The sequence below is a fragment of the Protopterus annectens genome, chromosome 8.part0, assembly GCF_019279795.1.
Source record: "Protopterus annectens isolate FY-2018-M chromosome 8.part0, PAN1.0, whole genome shotgun sequence".
NCBI lineage: Eukaryota > Metazoa > Chordata > Ceratodontiformes > Protopteridae > Protopterus > Protopterus annectens.
The window spans coordinates 130,482,019-130,499,002 of NC_056741.1; the positions used below are offsets into that span (position 1 = coordinate 130,482,019).

The 16,984-nt window shown below is 37.9% G+C and overlaps 1 protein-coding gene across 1 annotated transcript in view; it reads left to right on the top strand.

The window, feature by feature from the left end:
• The first annotated feature begins 210 nt into the window (after positions 1-210).
• Positions 211-16,984, top strand: part of LOC122808157 (C-type lectin domain family 4 member M-like) — a 317,548-nt gene continuing 300,774 nt past the window's right edge. The window contains exons 1-2 of the mRNA XM_044079130.1: positions 211-694; positions 9,800-10,288. Of these exons, the coding sequence (XP_043935065.1) occupies positions 211-694; positions 9,800-10,288 (973 nt within the window). The remainder of the gene's footprint in view (positions 695-9,799; positions 10,289-16,984) is intronic.

Below are 16,984 nucleotides of genomic sequence, written 5' to 3' on the forward strand. Positions count from 1 at the left end.
GCTTTGTGGATGATCTCTTTTTCCTATGGACAGGAAGTAAGGGTGAGTTTAATACTTTTTTTGAAGAAATTAACTCCCTCACAGAATATTTAAAATTTACTAAGGATTACTTTCTTGGATGTCTATATAGAAAGATTGAGTGATGGTAAATTGAATACCGGTGTTCACAGGAAATCCTGTTATAGGAACACCCTGTTACACAGAGGGAGCATGCACCCGCATTATGTTTTCAATAATATTATTAAAGGACAAGCTATTCGAGCTTTCAGACTTAACCCTACAGAAGAGGGATATGAAGAGGAACTGGCTAATCTTAAAAATAGATTATTAGCTAGGTCATATAATAAGCGTGAAATTTCCAATGTTTTTCGAAGTATTGAACAGTCCAGACATGATAAAGCGTGTACATATTTTTCTGACATTGGTAGTGATGGGTATTCCAGTAGACACAGTTCCTTACAATCTACTAACTATATTAATTCATCTCAGAAATTTTCTTTATTTTATACATATGACTTTGACCAACTGAAAGAAATCATTTTTAAGCACTGGAAAGTTTTAACCATAGACCCTCAGATTAAAGAGTTTGTAGCTGATTATCCCCAATTTTTATTTCAAATTAAGAAAAATCTTCATAGAATTCTGTGTTATCCAAAAACCATGAAAATCCATAGTGACATTACCTATAACCATGGTACGGTTTCTTGTAATAACTGTAATTTTTGTTCCCATATCTGTCACATCAACATGTTTGTCCATCTAGTTACTTCCCAATATTATGTTTCTGATGTAGCTGCTAATTGCAACACTGAGCATGTTGTTTATCTAGCATTATGCACCTGTTGCCCTGCCTTCTATGTCTGCAAAACCAACAGAAAGCTTAGGGATAGAATAAGGGAAAATCTTTACCAAATATGTATTAAGTTAAGCACCAATGCTTTATATAAACATGTTTTGGAAACAGATAGCATACACATTTTTACATTCATGGTTCTTTATTTAAATATCCCTAGTTGGGGGGGGGGGGGGGTGATGTCAGAAATTTTACTGAAAGAAATGAGATTAAATGGATCATTAAACTTCAGGCACACGTAAGCCTAGGTCTGAATGATAAAATTCCCTTAAAATCTGTCCTCAAGAACAGGAGGTTGATTGCTGGCTGAATTTTTTAATATAATTTTTATAGATGACCTTATTTATACTCATGTTTTTATAACTGCTTGTGTTTTTGTTTTTATATAGTTATAATAAGAGTTTAAACAGTGTTACACATATTTGTATTAATATGTTCTTTACTAAGTTACGCTGTAACTTTAAAAAACCTACTATGATTTTTAAAAAAACTACTATGATATAACTTTTCTTAATTATATCAATTAACTAATTGCTATATATATATATATATATATATATATATATATATATATATATAAGGTGAGCAGTGATTTATGGTGTGTATATGGTCTGAGGAAGCCTCTTGGCAAAAGCACTTGCCTAGTTCTTGTGTCAAATAAAATGCTTGGGTTTTACTAAAGGATTCATGTTTTGTGAAGTCAACACAACTATCGTGTCTGGTCTGCTTGACTTTTTGGATGTTGAAGATTTTGCTCTGCATAGGGTTGTCCCTAGGTTATATTGTTTATTCCAGTAACAATATTGTCCTTAAAATGTTTTGTAATACTTTGGAGCTTTTCTCCCTGGGCATCTGCTGAAAATGGGCACCTACCCAAATGGGCATTCCCGCTAATTAAATGTCAATAAATAGAATAAATAAATAAATAAATAAAGATGCCATCACAGAAAATGCAACTGTGAAAAACTGCTTTTCTGAAAACACTCTGATATCCTATATGGTTAAATAGTTAAAGCTTCAAACCTGAATCGTGCTTAAATCAAGGTGGTATCAGGCTGAGACCTGGGATCCAAGAATTTGTCTGACATTGCCATCATTGCCATTAGCTTGGTCTTTTGTTTAAAAAGCTTCTTGAGATTGTTGGTTTTCTTTTTCTCTTTTACGATTTTTGTCAGCCAAGGATGGCTAATTTTGATTCTCCAGTTCTTTATGCACCATACAGTAAGGAAAACTCACTATGGCTTACTTTATGATGGTGCAGGGGACTAGGAGGGCTGTCTGACAGTATTATTATTAACTTTAAATCATCTGCAGAAATCCACATTTCTTTTTATTAACATTATCATTGCTAAGGATGAATACATAGTCCATTAACTAAAAAGGTAATATAAGAAAAGGCCCCTCAAAATGAATAAGTGAAAATGAATAAATAATCAAATAGGCAGATGTATGTACTCACTATATTAAGACAGGTTACATTCTTAATTGTTCAATTCGTATTTTAGATTATGTATCTGATGGTCAGTCTACAGGAGTGGAAAACCATTCTTAGGCTGCATTTAAGAAGGTTAGCTCTTATTTATGTGGCCTGAGTACAGCATTTCCATCTGAAATCTAGCTAACATAGTCACGTGAAATACAAATGCACAGATTACACTTTGTCATCAAAGTCAAGGCTCACTCTTGCAGAATTCATAAGCAAAGACCTGTCTGTTTATTTGGTTTCTTACTATGTCAATACAATTTAGTGATAATATCTTAGGTTCCTACTGTGTTTAGTGTAAGAGCCAAAAATATGTTTCAAACATCTGTCCTATGCTGCCCGACTGAAAGAACTCCAGCTCTATTCAGTCGCTTACCGCTTGCTCAGAGGTGACCTTTGCCTAACATACAAGGCCATGTCAAACCCAGATTTGATGAATATGCTTCACCTCAAAAAATCTAGATCCGTCAGAGCCACAAGGGCGGGAGACTTAAACCTCGACACGGCTATTAATAGGACGTGCTGGAGGGATAGATTCATCACCCAAAGACTCCCTATGCTGTGGAATAAAATCCCGTATATGTGAGGCAGAGCACTCGCTGGCCTTGTTCAAGAGAAATCTTGACCAATGGATGGGAGATCGCAGATATACCCCAGGGATTACCTCAGTGTCACTGCTCAACAGAGGCACAGCAAAATAATGGGTATAGTTCCCCATACTAAAGGGGTGGCTTAAGCCACAAAACTATGGGCTAGGCTTGTAAATGCCCTCGGGCAGATAGCCTAGTATGAACCTATGAACCTATGAACCTAAATAAATGAACATTTGAGGAGAAATATTTTTTCTATTAAGGACACAACTGTCAGTATTTTAAATGAGTTTTATAGTAAGGTGATAAAGTAACTCATAATCTCAGGAAAATGTAACTAGCACAATGATATCCTCAGTAACAGTGAAAAGGCTAAGCTGTGAGTTATTCCTTCACCACACAACCATGGGCAGATCATGATTTAATTAATTTCTGACATAGCATGCACTTATTCTCAGTCACATATTTTCCCCACCTCAGATGAGTATACTACTGCTCCTTCACATTTTAATTCTTTCATCAAGTATTACCACAGTTACAGATCACTGACATCTCATGATGTTGTCATTAACTAGTATTACTACAGCCACAGACCACTAATAGCTCATGATGTCATCATCATCATCATCAGATAGTATGGTTACAGTCACAGACCACTAATAACTCATGATGTCATCATCATCATTAGATAGTATTGTTACAGTCACAGACCACTAATAGCTCATGATGTCATCATCATCAGATAGTATGGTTACTGTCACAGACCACTAATAGCTCATGATGTCATCATCAACATCAGATAGTATGGTTACAGTCACAGACCACTAATAGTTTATGATGTCATCGTCATCAGATAGTATGGTTACAGTCACAGACCACTAATAGCTCATGATGTCATCATCATCATCAGACAGTATAGTTACTGTCATAGACCAGTAATAGCTCATGATCTCATCATCATCATCAGATAGTATTGTTACAGTCACAGACCACTAACAGCTCATGATTTTGGGTTCATTTCATTACCCTGACTTTGATATTAGTGGAAGATCATTTCAAGACTTGAAGTCTGTTATCATCTGCGTAGCACTTCCTAACAGCCTAGCTGCTTTCAACCTTAGAGTTACAGTGGTAATAGAAGGAAACACTTGAAGGCTTTAGCAACCAATGACCATTGGGCCACTGGGTACAACAGTAAATGGTACTAAAAACAGAATACTGATGCAAAAAAAAATCTCCAGGACAAAATCTTCTGCATTAAAACAAATGGCTTATTTCACTAAATTCAGATCTGAATATCTTTCATGACTTGTAATGAATAGTTTTCTGTTATGAGGGAACATTTTTGTTTCACTGATTTTTTTTTTTGTCTTACATAAAATTACAGGTTGTTCTTATAGTTTAATCATTGACAAGACAGTAAAAAAACATTTTATAATTGCATCCCAAATTATCCAGTACACTATAACAGCTAGATGTGCAATTGGATTCAATTAAACTTTTTTTTTTATTTTTACATGAGAGCATTTTAAAAAAGTGCTATCCTATTATTTTGCTATTCCTTGTATTCCTTGAATTAGCTTACTATTAGTGATACCTAGACATGTAGGCGGCAGGCACACCCTGAAAGTAAACTCTGTCATACTGTTACTACTCTCTGCAGCCCACACAGAGAGCTAAAACCACATCCAACACCAGTGCCCAATGGTATCATAGGTTCATAGGTTCATACTAGGCTATCTGCCTAGGGCATTAATAAGCCTAGCCAGAATGTGTTTGGCTTTCGCCACCCATTTTAAATAAATTTTGCTATGCCCTTTTTTGAGGTTAGTATACTGTGCCTCTGTCTAACAGTGACACAGAAGTGATACCCGGGGTAAACCTACGATCTCCCATCCACTCATCAAGATTCCTCTTGAAGAGAGTCAATGAGGGACTCTGCCTAACCTGGACTGGGATTTTATTCCAGAGTGAAGGGAGCCTCTGGGTTATGAAACTGTCCCTCCAGCGTGTCCTATTTATTTCAGTGCTGAGGTTCAAGTCTCTTGAGCGTGTAGCTCGATAGGATTTGGATTTACTGAGGTGCAGCATGTCCATTAATTCTGGGTTGGACATGGCTTTATACGTCAGGCACAGATAGCCTCTGAACAAGCGGTATGCCACTGAGTAGAGCTGGAGTTTCTTTAACTGGACAGCATATGGCATCTGTTTGAGCCCTTTGATCCTCTTGGTGAGGTACTTTTGGGGTCTTTCCAGTTGCTGCAGGTGTCTGTAAGGTACATCCCAAAAGGGGCATTGTACTCAATTATGGGCCTGATGAGGGATGAGTAGAGAGGCACGATGACCTCCCATGATCTAGATATGAATCCCTTCATGATTAGGTGGGCTATATAAAATGTTTTTCTAACCACTTTGGCCACGTGGTTGTCAAATGAGAGATTGCTATCAATTTGGGTCCCCAGGTCTCTAATTACTTCTTCTGTACTTAATGGATTACCACCTATGTGGTAATTTGTGGGCACTTTGTTTTTGCCAAAGGGGATGACTATACAATTTTTGGCATTTAGCTTGAGGCCATGGCTCTGGCACCAGTTGTCTGTTTCTATGAGGCCCTTTTGGAGGATGCTTGTGTCAGCTGGAGAGTCAATTATGGTGCCCAGTTTGCAGTCATCTGTGAACTTGGTCAGCCACAGTCCTTCCGTGTTGGCCTGTACCTCCGAGAAATATAAAATATAAAAACACATGGATAGTCTCTGATGCTTCGTGCTGTGCCACCAACCTGGAGGTGTGGATATCTTTGACGAATATTGATACTCCCCCTCCTTTTGTGGGTCAGTCCAAGTTTTGGGGCCGAAAAGCATGGTATGAGTAATAACCTGGTAGTGCTGGGGTGCTCTTGGGAGCCTTGAACCAGGTTTCTGTTACTGCACAGATATCGATGTTCTCCATGCTAAGGAGAGTTTTGAGTGCATGCATCTTGAGGTTTAGACTTCTGGCGTTGAGTAGCATTACTCTTAGTTTCTTATCCCTTGTGATACCTATGGAGGTGGGTTTGTCTTTTGAGCCTTTGACTAAAAAAGGCACTATGGGGGTAGCAAGAGCCTTTGCCAATATCCAAATGCCCAGGGGTGATAGGTGCAAGCCGTCCCTAGTGAAGCATCGTGGCTTGTCGAGCTTGTCATCCCAGGATGACAGGCATTGGATCCCCTTTGAATGACACCAATACTTAAGCCAATTGTTGAAATTGATCATCTTGTCTTCATATTGTGGCATCATTCTTGGTGACGGTAAGATGCTACTCAAGGTCAGGGTCATACCGGCCTGGGCCACATGCTCAGAGAGCTCCTCTATGTCTCTTTTCATGTAGTCCAGGGAGGTACATCTCAGGTCATTCACACCAGCATGGACAATGACTGAGTCATATTTGTACTTGCCTTGGAGTGACCTGAGTGCTTGTGTTATGTGGCGAATCCTAGCACCCGACAGGCAGCTCACCGTGACCTTCTCCTTGTTCAGCCTGGTGAGCGGGACGTCAGAGTGCCTGATGATAGAGTCACCTATTACAAGTGTATCAGGTGTGTTGTTTAGCCTTAAGGGCTGTGACTGTTCAGCACACTGGGTTTGTGAGCTTTGTGTTGCACGTGTTTTGTTTTGGGGTAGCGGTTGCTTGGGTGTCTGCTTTGGAGGTCTCTGCTGCTTAGGCAGATCTTTAGTTAGAGCCTCTGAGTATGTTTTTGTGTGTTTATGTGTTTGGTTTGCTGTCGTGGTTGGTCTATGTGAGACTGGAATTGTACTGAGTGTGGTTTCCTTCTCCTCCTGACTGGTTACGCCAGTACTGAGTTGAGAGAACTTAGCCTCCAGTTTGGCTATATGGATGCTTCTCTCACATGTGTTGGAATTTGTTGGGAGGAGGAGAGGGTTGTCTGTGTACATGAGGCAGTTATAACATTGCCTCAAGATTCCCAGATTCACCAGCTGGACCGGAGAGAAGATTGACAACTGACCTTTGGACATGCTAGAATAGTATTGGGAATTCCTTTATAATTGAAAAAAAAAAGGGCTAATGGGGAACAAGGTACTCAAGAGGACTTTGTGAGAGTGTAGTGCTTTTAATTTTTTAGTGCTGACTTATATAATTGCTTTAGTGAGCAAGTGCCTTTAGTGAGCAAGTGCCAGGTAACTTAAATGCAAAAATGAGAAACAGTAACATTCTTTTAAGTGAAACAAGGATATGAGTACAGTAAGCAATGCAGATATCACTAGGGATCCACAGAGGGACTGAAAAGCTGCATTTTAGGTGGTATTAGCATTTCAGGGAAATAACAAGCAAACAAACAACAAGCATACAAACAGAGCTGGATTCAGCAGGCCTGAATCTAGTCTACGCTACAGCAAACAAGGTGTACCAATTTCAGTAAGAAGCAGTTCAAATATGCAGGCACTATAAGCCTTTAACCAGAAATTCCCAGCTCAGAAGGGCGGAGTCCAGCCTCTCCTCCCACAAGAGTGCAGACCACGAACCCTTTTAATGTAAAATAACTGGCCTGAAGCCCAAGTGCTTAAACCCAGAATTAATACACTTTTAGAATAACTGACACTGAGCCCTCAATCAGCAGTTCCCAACTTAGAAGGATGTAAGCTACCTGTCCTGCCACTACAGTGCAAACCACAAACCTTCTTAATGTAAAACAACTGGTCTGAAGCCCAAGTGCTTAAACTAAAAGGCTTAGAATGAGTTACACCAAGAAGTAATAAATACAACTGAGTACTTTTAAGATGACGCAAAAGCAAAATAAAGTAGGAAGAAACACAAATACAGTAAAAGCAGATTTTTTTTTTTTCAGAAAAGTAGCAAAAACAGTAGTAAAACAATTCACATGCAGTGCAAGCTGGCACACTTGAGTATGTAGCAATATTAGTCCACACACAGTTTGAAAAAATGTAATTAAATTAAAAAGGACTAAAAGCAAGTGCAGAAAGGGTTTATTAGATATAATGCGGTAAAGAGATGGGACTGGGGGAGTGTCCTAGCTGAAATCTACAGTGGGGCGGGCAATGCAAAAGCCACCAAATTTAAACTACAACCAAGAACAGGGATGGGGGGGGGGTGGGGAAGACAGTTTCAACAGAGCTAGATCTGAGGAATCACAGTCCAATTTATACAACCACAAAAAATGCAGAAAATATACTTAAATCAGCTTATGTCCAGTTGATGTATGCAGATAAATCTCAGTAGCAAGCAACTCGATTTAAAATGATTACTAGAAATGTAACCAACACAGATTTTAATGTTATCAGAAACCCCCCCAAGCTAATTAACACTTAAAGGAATTTCAAAGCAGTCTAACAACTACTGCAGAGCTTCAAAGAAACACACATGACAGTTTCAACAGAGCTAGATCTGAGGAATCACAGTCCAATTTATACAACCACAAAAAATGCAGAAAATATACTAAAATCAGCTTATGTCCAGTTGATGTATGCAGACAAATCTCAGTAGCAAGCAACTCGATTTAAAATGATTACTAGAAATGTAACCAACACAGATTTTAATGTTATCAGAAACCCCCCAAGCTAATTAACACTTAAAGGAATTACAAAGCAGTCTAACAACTACTGCAGAGCTTCAGAGACACACACAAGACAGTTTCAACAAAGCTAGATCTGAGGAATCACAGTCCAATTTATACAACCACAAAAAATGCAGAAAATATACTTAAATCAGCTTCTGTCCAGTTGATGTATGCAGACAAATCTCAGTAGCAAGCAACTCGATTTCGATGAAATCCCTTAATTTAGCATAGAAACACTTTATTATGTTCTATTTTCATCCAGTAATACCCACCAGACTTTTTAAAATAAAAACAAGCATGATATCACTTCCTTAAATAATGCCCCATTTTTAATGTTCCCAAAGATTTTCTATACTAAATTAAATGATTTTATTAATACGACTGGACCCTGGTGTTTGATGTGTTTTTTACCTGATTTTAAACCTGGATCAGGAATTGGATTTGTTTTTTGGCTGTACAGGTGGAATGTTGTTGATCTACATCACAGATGGGAAAGGCACATTCACACCTATATTTATATGAGCTCTTAGATGAAATGCCATTAGGGAATTACATGCTACAGTGCATGCCAATAGAGACTGTAGAAACTGCTGAAATAGAGACTGCTGATTAACATAGATAGATGTCAGCTAAGCAAAATGCTTATTTTAGATATCAGAGTTAAGATGTCATTACAGAAGTTAAAATGCCATCTTGAAAGCTTTCCTGAGTTTAAAAAAATCCATATATATAAATTGGAATTTGGATCCTGATTTGCAATGTAGACTTACTAGCATTCTGTTTAAACATTTAATAAGATAATTGTTTTTATATATTAAGTGGTTTCTTTCAGACACATCCCTGTTGGAGTGACATCATGTAAATAGTTTTCACTTGAAATTCATAATAGTTATACTGTACTTCATTTTCAGACACAGCAAAACATCCAAAAGTATTCTATGGCATATTTGATGATCACTATTTTGGTGGTGCCTTTATGATTTGAATACACTGTAATGTTTACTGAATTTTGTTAACATCACAGATCTATATTTAGATAATTAGTAACAGATAAACACGATGTGGACTACATAATGAACAAAAAGATCAACTTTTTATGATTCTACAATGGCAGTATGCAAGTTAAGGTTATTAGTAATCTGTTACTAAAGGGTGGAAAATCATTCTGCTTACTGAGTATTTTAGCACAGATTGTACTTGCATGTTCTGTTCCTATAAATGTTTATTTCATGCACTTTGTTGCCTTTGTTTAAATAATGATTTGTTGCCTGATACATACTATGTTTTACTCTCTTAACAGTATCGCAGCTGTCAAGACAACCAGAAGTGAACAGTAATAGGGTGGACCAAATCAAGTTTAAAGAATCAAAAGACAATATTACTGCCATGGGAAGGAATCAGACACACCTTCAGATACTTCTTAAAGAATCAGAAGACAAGATCACTGCAATGGGAAATAACCAGACGAGCCTTCAGTTACTTCTTAAAGAATCAGAAGACAAGATCACTGCAATGGGAAAGAACCAGACGAGCCTTCAGATACTTCTTCAAAAATCAGAAGACATGATCACTACCATGGGAAAGAATCAGATGAGCCTTCAGATGCTTATTAAGCAAGCAGAAGAGAAACTCACTGTCATGACTAAAAATCAGTCAAACCTTCAAATACAACTCAAGCAAGCAGAAGTGAATATTACAAGTGTAAAAACAAAGCAGTCAAGCCTTGAAACAAAAGTCAGTCAAGCAGAACAAAAAATCACTGCCTTGGAAAGGAATCTCAGTCAAATAGGTAAGGAACTTTTCCATTTTAACATATGAGTAAGGAAAACATTGTCCAAAACCAAATTCATATGAAGCAAAACAAAATTGAAGAGCTACTTAAGGGCTTGTAAAGGGACTTGTGAACAGTATATCTCATGGACAAGGGCTGGGATGCAGTAGGATAACATACCAAAAACCTTTGGGATTCAGATTCAGACAGATTGTTACATGATGGGGTGTCGGCACTCCATGCATGAAACACACAATCAAAACTGACTCACCTCAAGATCCTGCATGATGCAGTCACACTGCAATAACTACATATGCACTGGTGCCAATTAAAGTTATGGTGACAAGAACTGCATGTGTACAGTTGGTGTAGAGCCTAAAACCCACCACAATCCCTTCTGTTTTGCTCAGCACATTCCTCTTAACTGTCCAGAATTTCTTAGAATGTCCATATTTTTCAATGATATTTTTGGTTTGTGCCATCAAATGTGTGGTTTTCTAGCAAATCACTCAGGACTTGAAGTCACTAAATAAGGACAGACATTTCAGTGTAAAACTTTATATAATTAAAAAAAAAACGCATGTTAAAGCAAAACATGCAACTTTCTAAGCTTATAATTGCAATATTTTAATTTTATCCCTAATTCTGGGCCTTTGCCCAAAATTCTAGCTCCAACAGGTTGAGAGGTAGGGTCTATATTAGAATCTCGACTGTTTAGCTTGTCGAACACTGAAATGTTGACAGCTAAATGGCGAAAGCTTAAAATCGCAAACGGCCACTTACACAAATTTTTTCATCGGGAAAAAATTTGCTTGCCATCGCAAATTAAAATAAACTTCCAGACCCTAACAAAGTGGGGTGCTTTGCCCCCCATGCCCCTCCTAATTAAATATATTAACTCCAAGATTGCTCTACATTGGGGAAAGGGCAAATTTCTGATAATGGCCAAGTGAATTCTTTCACGGTGAAAAAATTTGTGTAAGTGGCCATTCGCGATTTTAGGTTATTGCCGTTTAGCTGTCAATGTTTCGCCATTTGACAAGCTAAGCGGTCAGGCTTATAATATAAGCCCGAGAGGTATGGGTTAGCAAGCAAGGTTCAACAGCAACATAGTAAAATAATTATCATAAAAAGAAAAAAATCTTTGCCATAGTAGGAATATCCCCACTGGTAGCTGTATTCCCTGTGGGGTAGGTAATTCATTCATTACAATAACACTGTCTTTTTACAGTGATGGTGATTACCTAATACTGCTTTATACAGTGATAGTGATGACCTAACACTGCTTTATACAGTGATGATGATGCCCTAACACTGCTTTATACAGTGATAGTGATGATCTAACACTGCTTTATACAGTGATAGTGATGACCTAACACTGCTTTATACAGTGATGGTGATGACCTAACACTGCTTTATACAGTGATGGTGATGACCTAACACTGCTTTATACAGTGATAGTGATGATCTAACACTGCTTTATACAGTGATGGTGATGACCTAACACTGCTTTATACAGTGATGGTGATGACCTAACACTAGTGGTAGCTCCACAGTAACAGATACCCTCTTTAACATAACATGCTACTGTCTTGGTCATCTGTTATATCTAATGAATGAAAAAAAGTTACAAATCAGTGTGTGGTATGAATGCGGAGCACAGTACATTAGAGATCAACTACTGAGGAAGATATATCAGGACACCCTGACACACTGTGTTGCACTATTATGTCATGCAGCAATTCAGGCTGTTTCACCAAATGAGGATCACACACAGTGGCGTACTATGTGCACTGGTGTGCAGGTGAAACACTACCATTCATATGAGTGGAGCTTATCTTTACCATGGTTGATGTCTATGGGAAGTATTCATAATCATTAGTTGAATGTGTTACACCTATCCATGCCATCTGTGAATGAGCACAGCGAAGCCACAATTCACAGAGATCACATACGGTAATGCGGAATGGCTGTTGAATAAGCCTAACCAAATGAAATGATAATGAGATGTAAGTGAGGAATGATGTTAAGCAGCATATGGTAATCAAGCATTTTCTCTCACCTACTTTCTATTCATAGTGGAATTTTCCTGCTGTTTTTTGCCATCAATTATGTTATATAATGTGGAGTCTCACCGATCCTATTACTTCCATCAGTCCATAAAAATGCAGCCCCTTGCTGCTAGCCTTGGTATTTGCTGTTATGAGCTGCTTGTTTTGGCTGAGTCAAGCTGCTTATGCCCAGGTGTGCTTGCTGGCTAAGAAGGTGAAGATATAGCCAGAGGATAATGAAAATCCAAAAACCAGCAGCGCAAAGCAAAGCCAAAGCCAGGTTTAGTTTATTATTAAACAAACGTAAGCACTTTCACAGTGCAAACACTGCTTCCTCAGATGTGGATCTTTGTTATTACTTTGGTCTACAGCAGAGCATTCATCTGGTATTGTCTGTTTTTTATCAGATGTAACCAGAGGATAACTCAGTATAATTTTGATATTTAGCAGATACTTGATTATTTAGAGTGGACTGGGATGTTATAAGGTCTTAGTGAGTATATGACCACCATAGGGGTACTGAAAGGCATGTGTGGACTTCCAATTCCTGTGGATACTAAGGTATGTATAGCCCTCATTAGAGGGACCTTCCAAAGTGTTTTTTTGGTTCTTTTGGAAAATAACTTTTCATGACTGAGTCTTCCCTGGAACTGGATTGTAATGGTATTTGTTTCTCCACTGCTCCCTGTGCCTTCATTACACATTTTTTACATTACAAACACAGACTGCAGGCATGTTGGGGTTCTCACAGGTTTCTGCCTTGAGGATACTGCAGCAATTTTGTGGATGTAATCTTGGCACATGTGGATCAGCGCATTTGTTTCGTGGTGTCACCTCAAGGTATCATACATCCATGAGGTACTTGGTGCAATTGATAGCACCCATCTGGAAATTAGGGCCCCTTCTAATCCATGGTGAGGATACTGCAGTAGGAAGGGCTATCATTCCATCAATTGCCAGGTAGTATGTGATGCATAGGGGTGTATCACCAATGTCTCTGCCCAGCATTCTGGCAGTCCAAATGATTCCCATATCTGGAACACTAGCTCACTGTACCACATCTTTCTACATGGTATGATGCCCAGTGGTATCTAGATGGTAAATGGAAAATATATTTTTTCTATATTTTTTTTACTTAGCAATTTATGGTAAAATGTATTGCTGAGTACTAAACCACTTGTTTTGTTTTGTTCCCACCTTACATTTTTTTTTGTCTTTAAAGTGATTCTGAATATTCACTAGAGCTGTGGCTCATGACACCAGTGGGGAATCCAAGGGGAGCTGCAGAAAAGGCCTACAACACATCCCTGTCCTAGACAAGTGCAATCATCAAGGAGTCCTGAAAAATCAATTTCAGGTGCCCACATGTGTCTGGGGGTGCCCTTCAGTGTGACCCAGCTACTGCATGCAGGATGTGTTTACCACATGTCACATTCTGCACAACATGGTCGTGTGCTGGTCTAGTGGTAAAGTGACCCCATGCTGTCACTGCAGCTCCCATTTCCAGTCCTTCTATGACTAATGATGACCAACTAGCAGCAGCAGTAATGAACCACATGCAGCAGGCTCATGCATCTCCCATATTCACAAATCTAAGAAAATCAGAATTAGCAAAACTTGAATCCTATTACAACAAAATTGCCAGATATGGCACCAATTCTCCATCAAGATCTCCCCACTGTCATGCATTCAAACAACTCAATTACCTGGAACTCGCCTATCTCCTTCTCTTTAACCAGCTAACCATGGCACACAAAATATTCTATCAAGCTGAGAAAACACCTGCTCTGCAAAATATACTTCAACCATATTCCTGTGCCAGATCCTTACTCTCTACCAACAAACCGTTCATTAAGATCATTACAGCCAAAAACCTAGCTGTAGAATTTCTATTCCCTAATTACATAGTCAAAGTGTGGTATGCACTTCCATATGAAATCTCATATATCTCAGCCCTGGTGAAATTTATACTAAAGACGAACTTATATAACAAGTGCATCAGCCCCTACTCTATTCCTGACTAAACCATCTCTCCCAGAAAATCATAATAACTCTATCATTTTCTTAGTTAAAAGATAGGTTCCCGACTGTTAAACTCTATGTTCTAGAAACAGTAATACTCTATTTAATTAACATTATCACACAGTATTAAATCGTTATATTGTATAATTGTCTGTACAGAAACAGTCAATATGTTGTCAATATTTTCGTACATTGTTAAATTGTTATATTCTGTAATGGCTTGCTCTATGTGGAGCTTTTCTCCCCGGGCCTCCGTTGAAAAAGGACATGCATCCAGTCAGACTTTCCCTGTAATCAAATGTAAAACAAACAGATAAATAAATAAAATATGACTGCACAGGTAAAGAGGAGGTGTCTTGTCCCAAAATACAGATTCAGGTAAATACTTCCTTTCTTGTAAAAAACTCATACAGTATAATTAATACATGCAGTGATATTTGTGGGCTATTCTGTGTGGTGCATGGTCTGCTGTCACTGTTCATCTGAGCATCAGACATTCCTTCTCATCTTTAAATAATATATATATATATATATATATATATATATATATATATATATATATATATATATATATATATATATATATATTTTTAAACAGGTACTCATATTATTATTAGTAATAGTCATGCCTGAATGCTCAATGACTCTTGTTTAGTGATGTTGTAAGGCATCATGTAAGTAATAATCACATTTTTAACTATTTTGCCACAGAGAGGTTGTTTGCCTAAGTATGAGTGTACTGAATGTTCTCAGGTGTTCCATTTTGTAAAAGCTGTTAATTCAGTGTTTAACATGAGTTTGTAGCTTGCATTTGAATGAAAATGTATCACATTGCTTTTTTATATTATGCAATGTTTTCTCGATTTAAATCATGTTGTCTTTTGGGACACTGCACATCAGATTATTTTATTGTGTCATACCCAATGATTTGTGTACTCAAAGACAAAAAATATCATTGTTAATGCAGTGGTGATGGTCAACTAGCAGCAGTGTTTATTTAAATGATAGGGTACTCATTTTAATCAGTAATTTTCTCATTACTGTCTTTCCATGAAAAATTGTGTATTACTATTTTTAAATTGTAGGTAATTTCCTGTTGTAAGAATGGGAATGCATAGACTCCTAGCTGACTTGACCATAGAACCCTCACTAACTCAATTCAAAACCAAACTCAAGAAATACTTCAAAACTCATTGGTTATGTCCCTGCACTAACCCCAATTAGTGACCTCTCTATTTCTTAGCTGCCTTACCTTCAACTACTTTTAACTTTTTTCTACCACTCCATTTCAGGAAGGGTCAATTGTATAACTGCTGCTCAATGTGTCTTAAGCCTGAATGTAATGTTATGTATGAATAACTTTGAAAATAATGTTATGTTTTGTAGAGTATTTTTATAATAAGGTAGTACTATATGTGATAAATGCTGGTATTACTTATGACTGTAATCTGCTTGAAACTAGCATTTACTAAATGTTCAATGTGAATTATTATCTTGGAGCTGAAAATGCACATATATCCAGTCGGACTATCCCGGTCAACAAATGTAAAATAAAAATAAAATAAAATAAATAGAACATTGGTGTTAATGAGTGAAATCATATGTTATGGCATACAGATTTATTTTCAGATGTCCATGATTTTTTAAGCAGTACCACTACAGGAATAAAAGTCATACATTTCAAAAGTGTTGTATGTCCCCCAACTTTTCTTAAATAACTTATTTCCTTTTGAGTTAAACATTGACCTGCGTTTGTGAATGTCAAATTGTAGGTAATGGAAATGTCATATTTAATTCACAGTAGGCCAAGGTCAAATCTGTCATACACATCTCCTAAAGATAGGCTAGGTGAGGGTGTAATTGATTTTTAAGAGGGGCTGTCATGAGAGCTGGATGGTGAGCAGGTCTGATGTGACCTACTGGATGCAGGTGATCCTGCAGCCATGGATCCGGCAGTGCTGAGAGACCATGACTGGGACCTCAAATGAGAGTTTCTGCTAGGTATAGATGAAAGCTGACATGGCCTGCATGAAATCTGTTGTGATTATTCCCCTATATTAATTACAATGTTTTCATGAGAAGCACATGGAGTCTCATGTGATCTGCCCCTCACATGTCCTGACAGTACCCCATCATGAGAAGCACTTGTAGTCTCATGTGATCTGCCCCTCACATGTCTGGACAGTACTCCATCCACTTTCCATTCCAAGACTGACGCCTAACTAGTGCACGAATGGAAGTGGCCATGTATGCTCAATGTGTCACCTTACTACTCATCAGCATGTTCTTGGAATTATACCTACTTTATGCCATTTCCAAGTAGTGGTGAAAATCCTCACCCATATCCTGGAGGCCACTGACCATTTCCAGTTGACTCTTTGTGGCAGTGCTCTAAGCCCAACAATATCATGGCACATTTGTTACTGGACAGACAATGTTTTTCCTCTTTCTTTGGTTAGCTATGGACAAATTCCTGTGTCTGGATCCCACTGTTAAAGGTGTCATTTTGGACACTGTTACCTTTGAATGTCTGCCATCATCTTCAAAGAGTTCACCCGTGTTTGGAGATACAGGTGTAGAGGCGCATGGATTTTATTCATGTACCAGTGCAAGTGCAATGTCAACATGTGCTTGCCCTTGA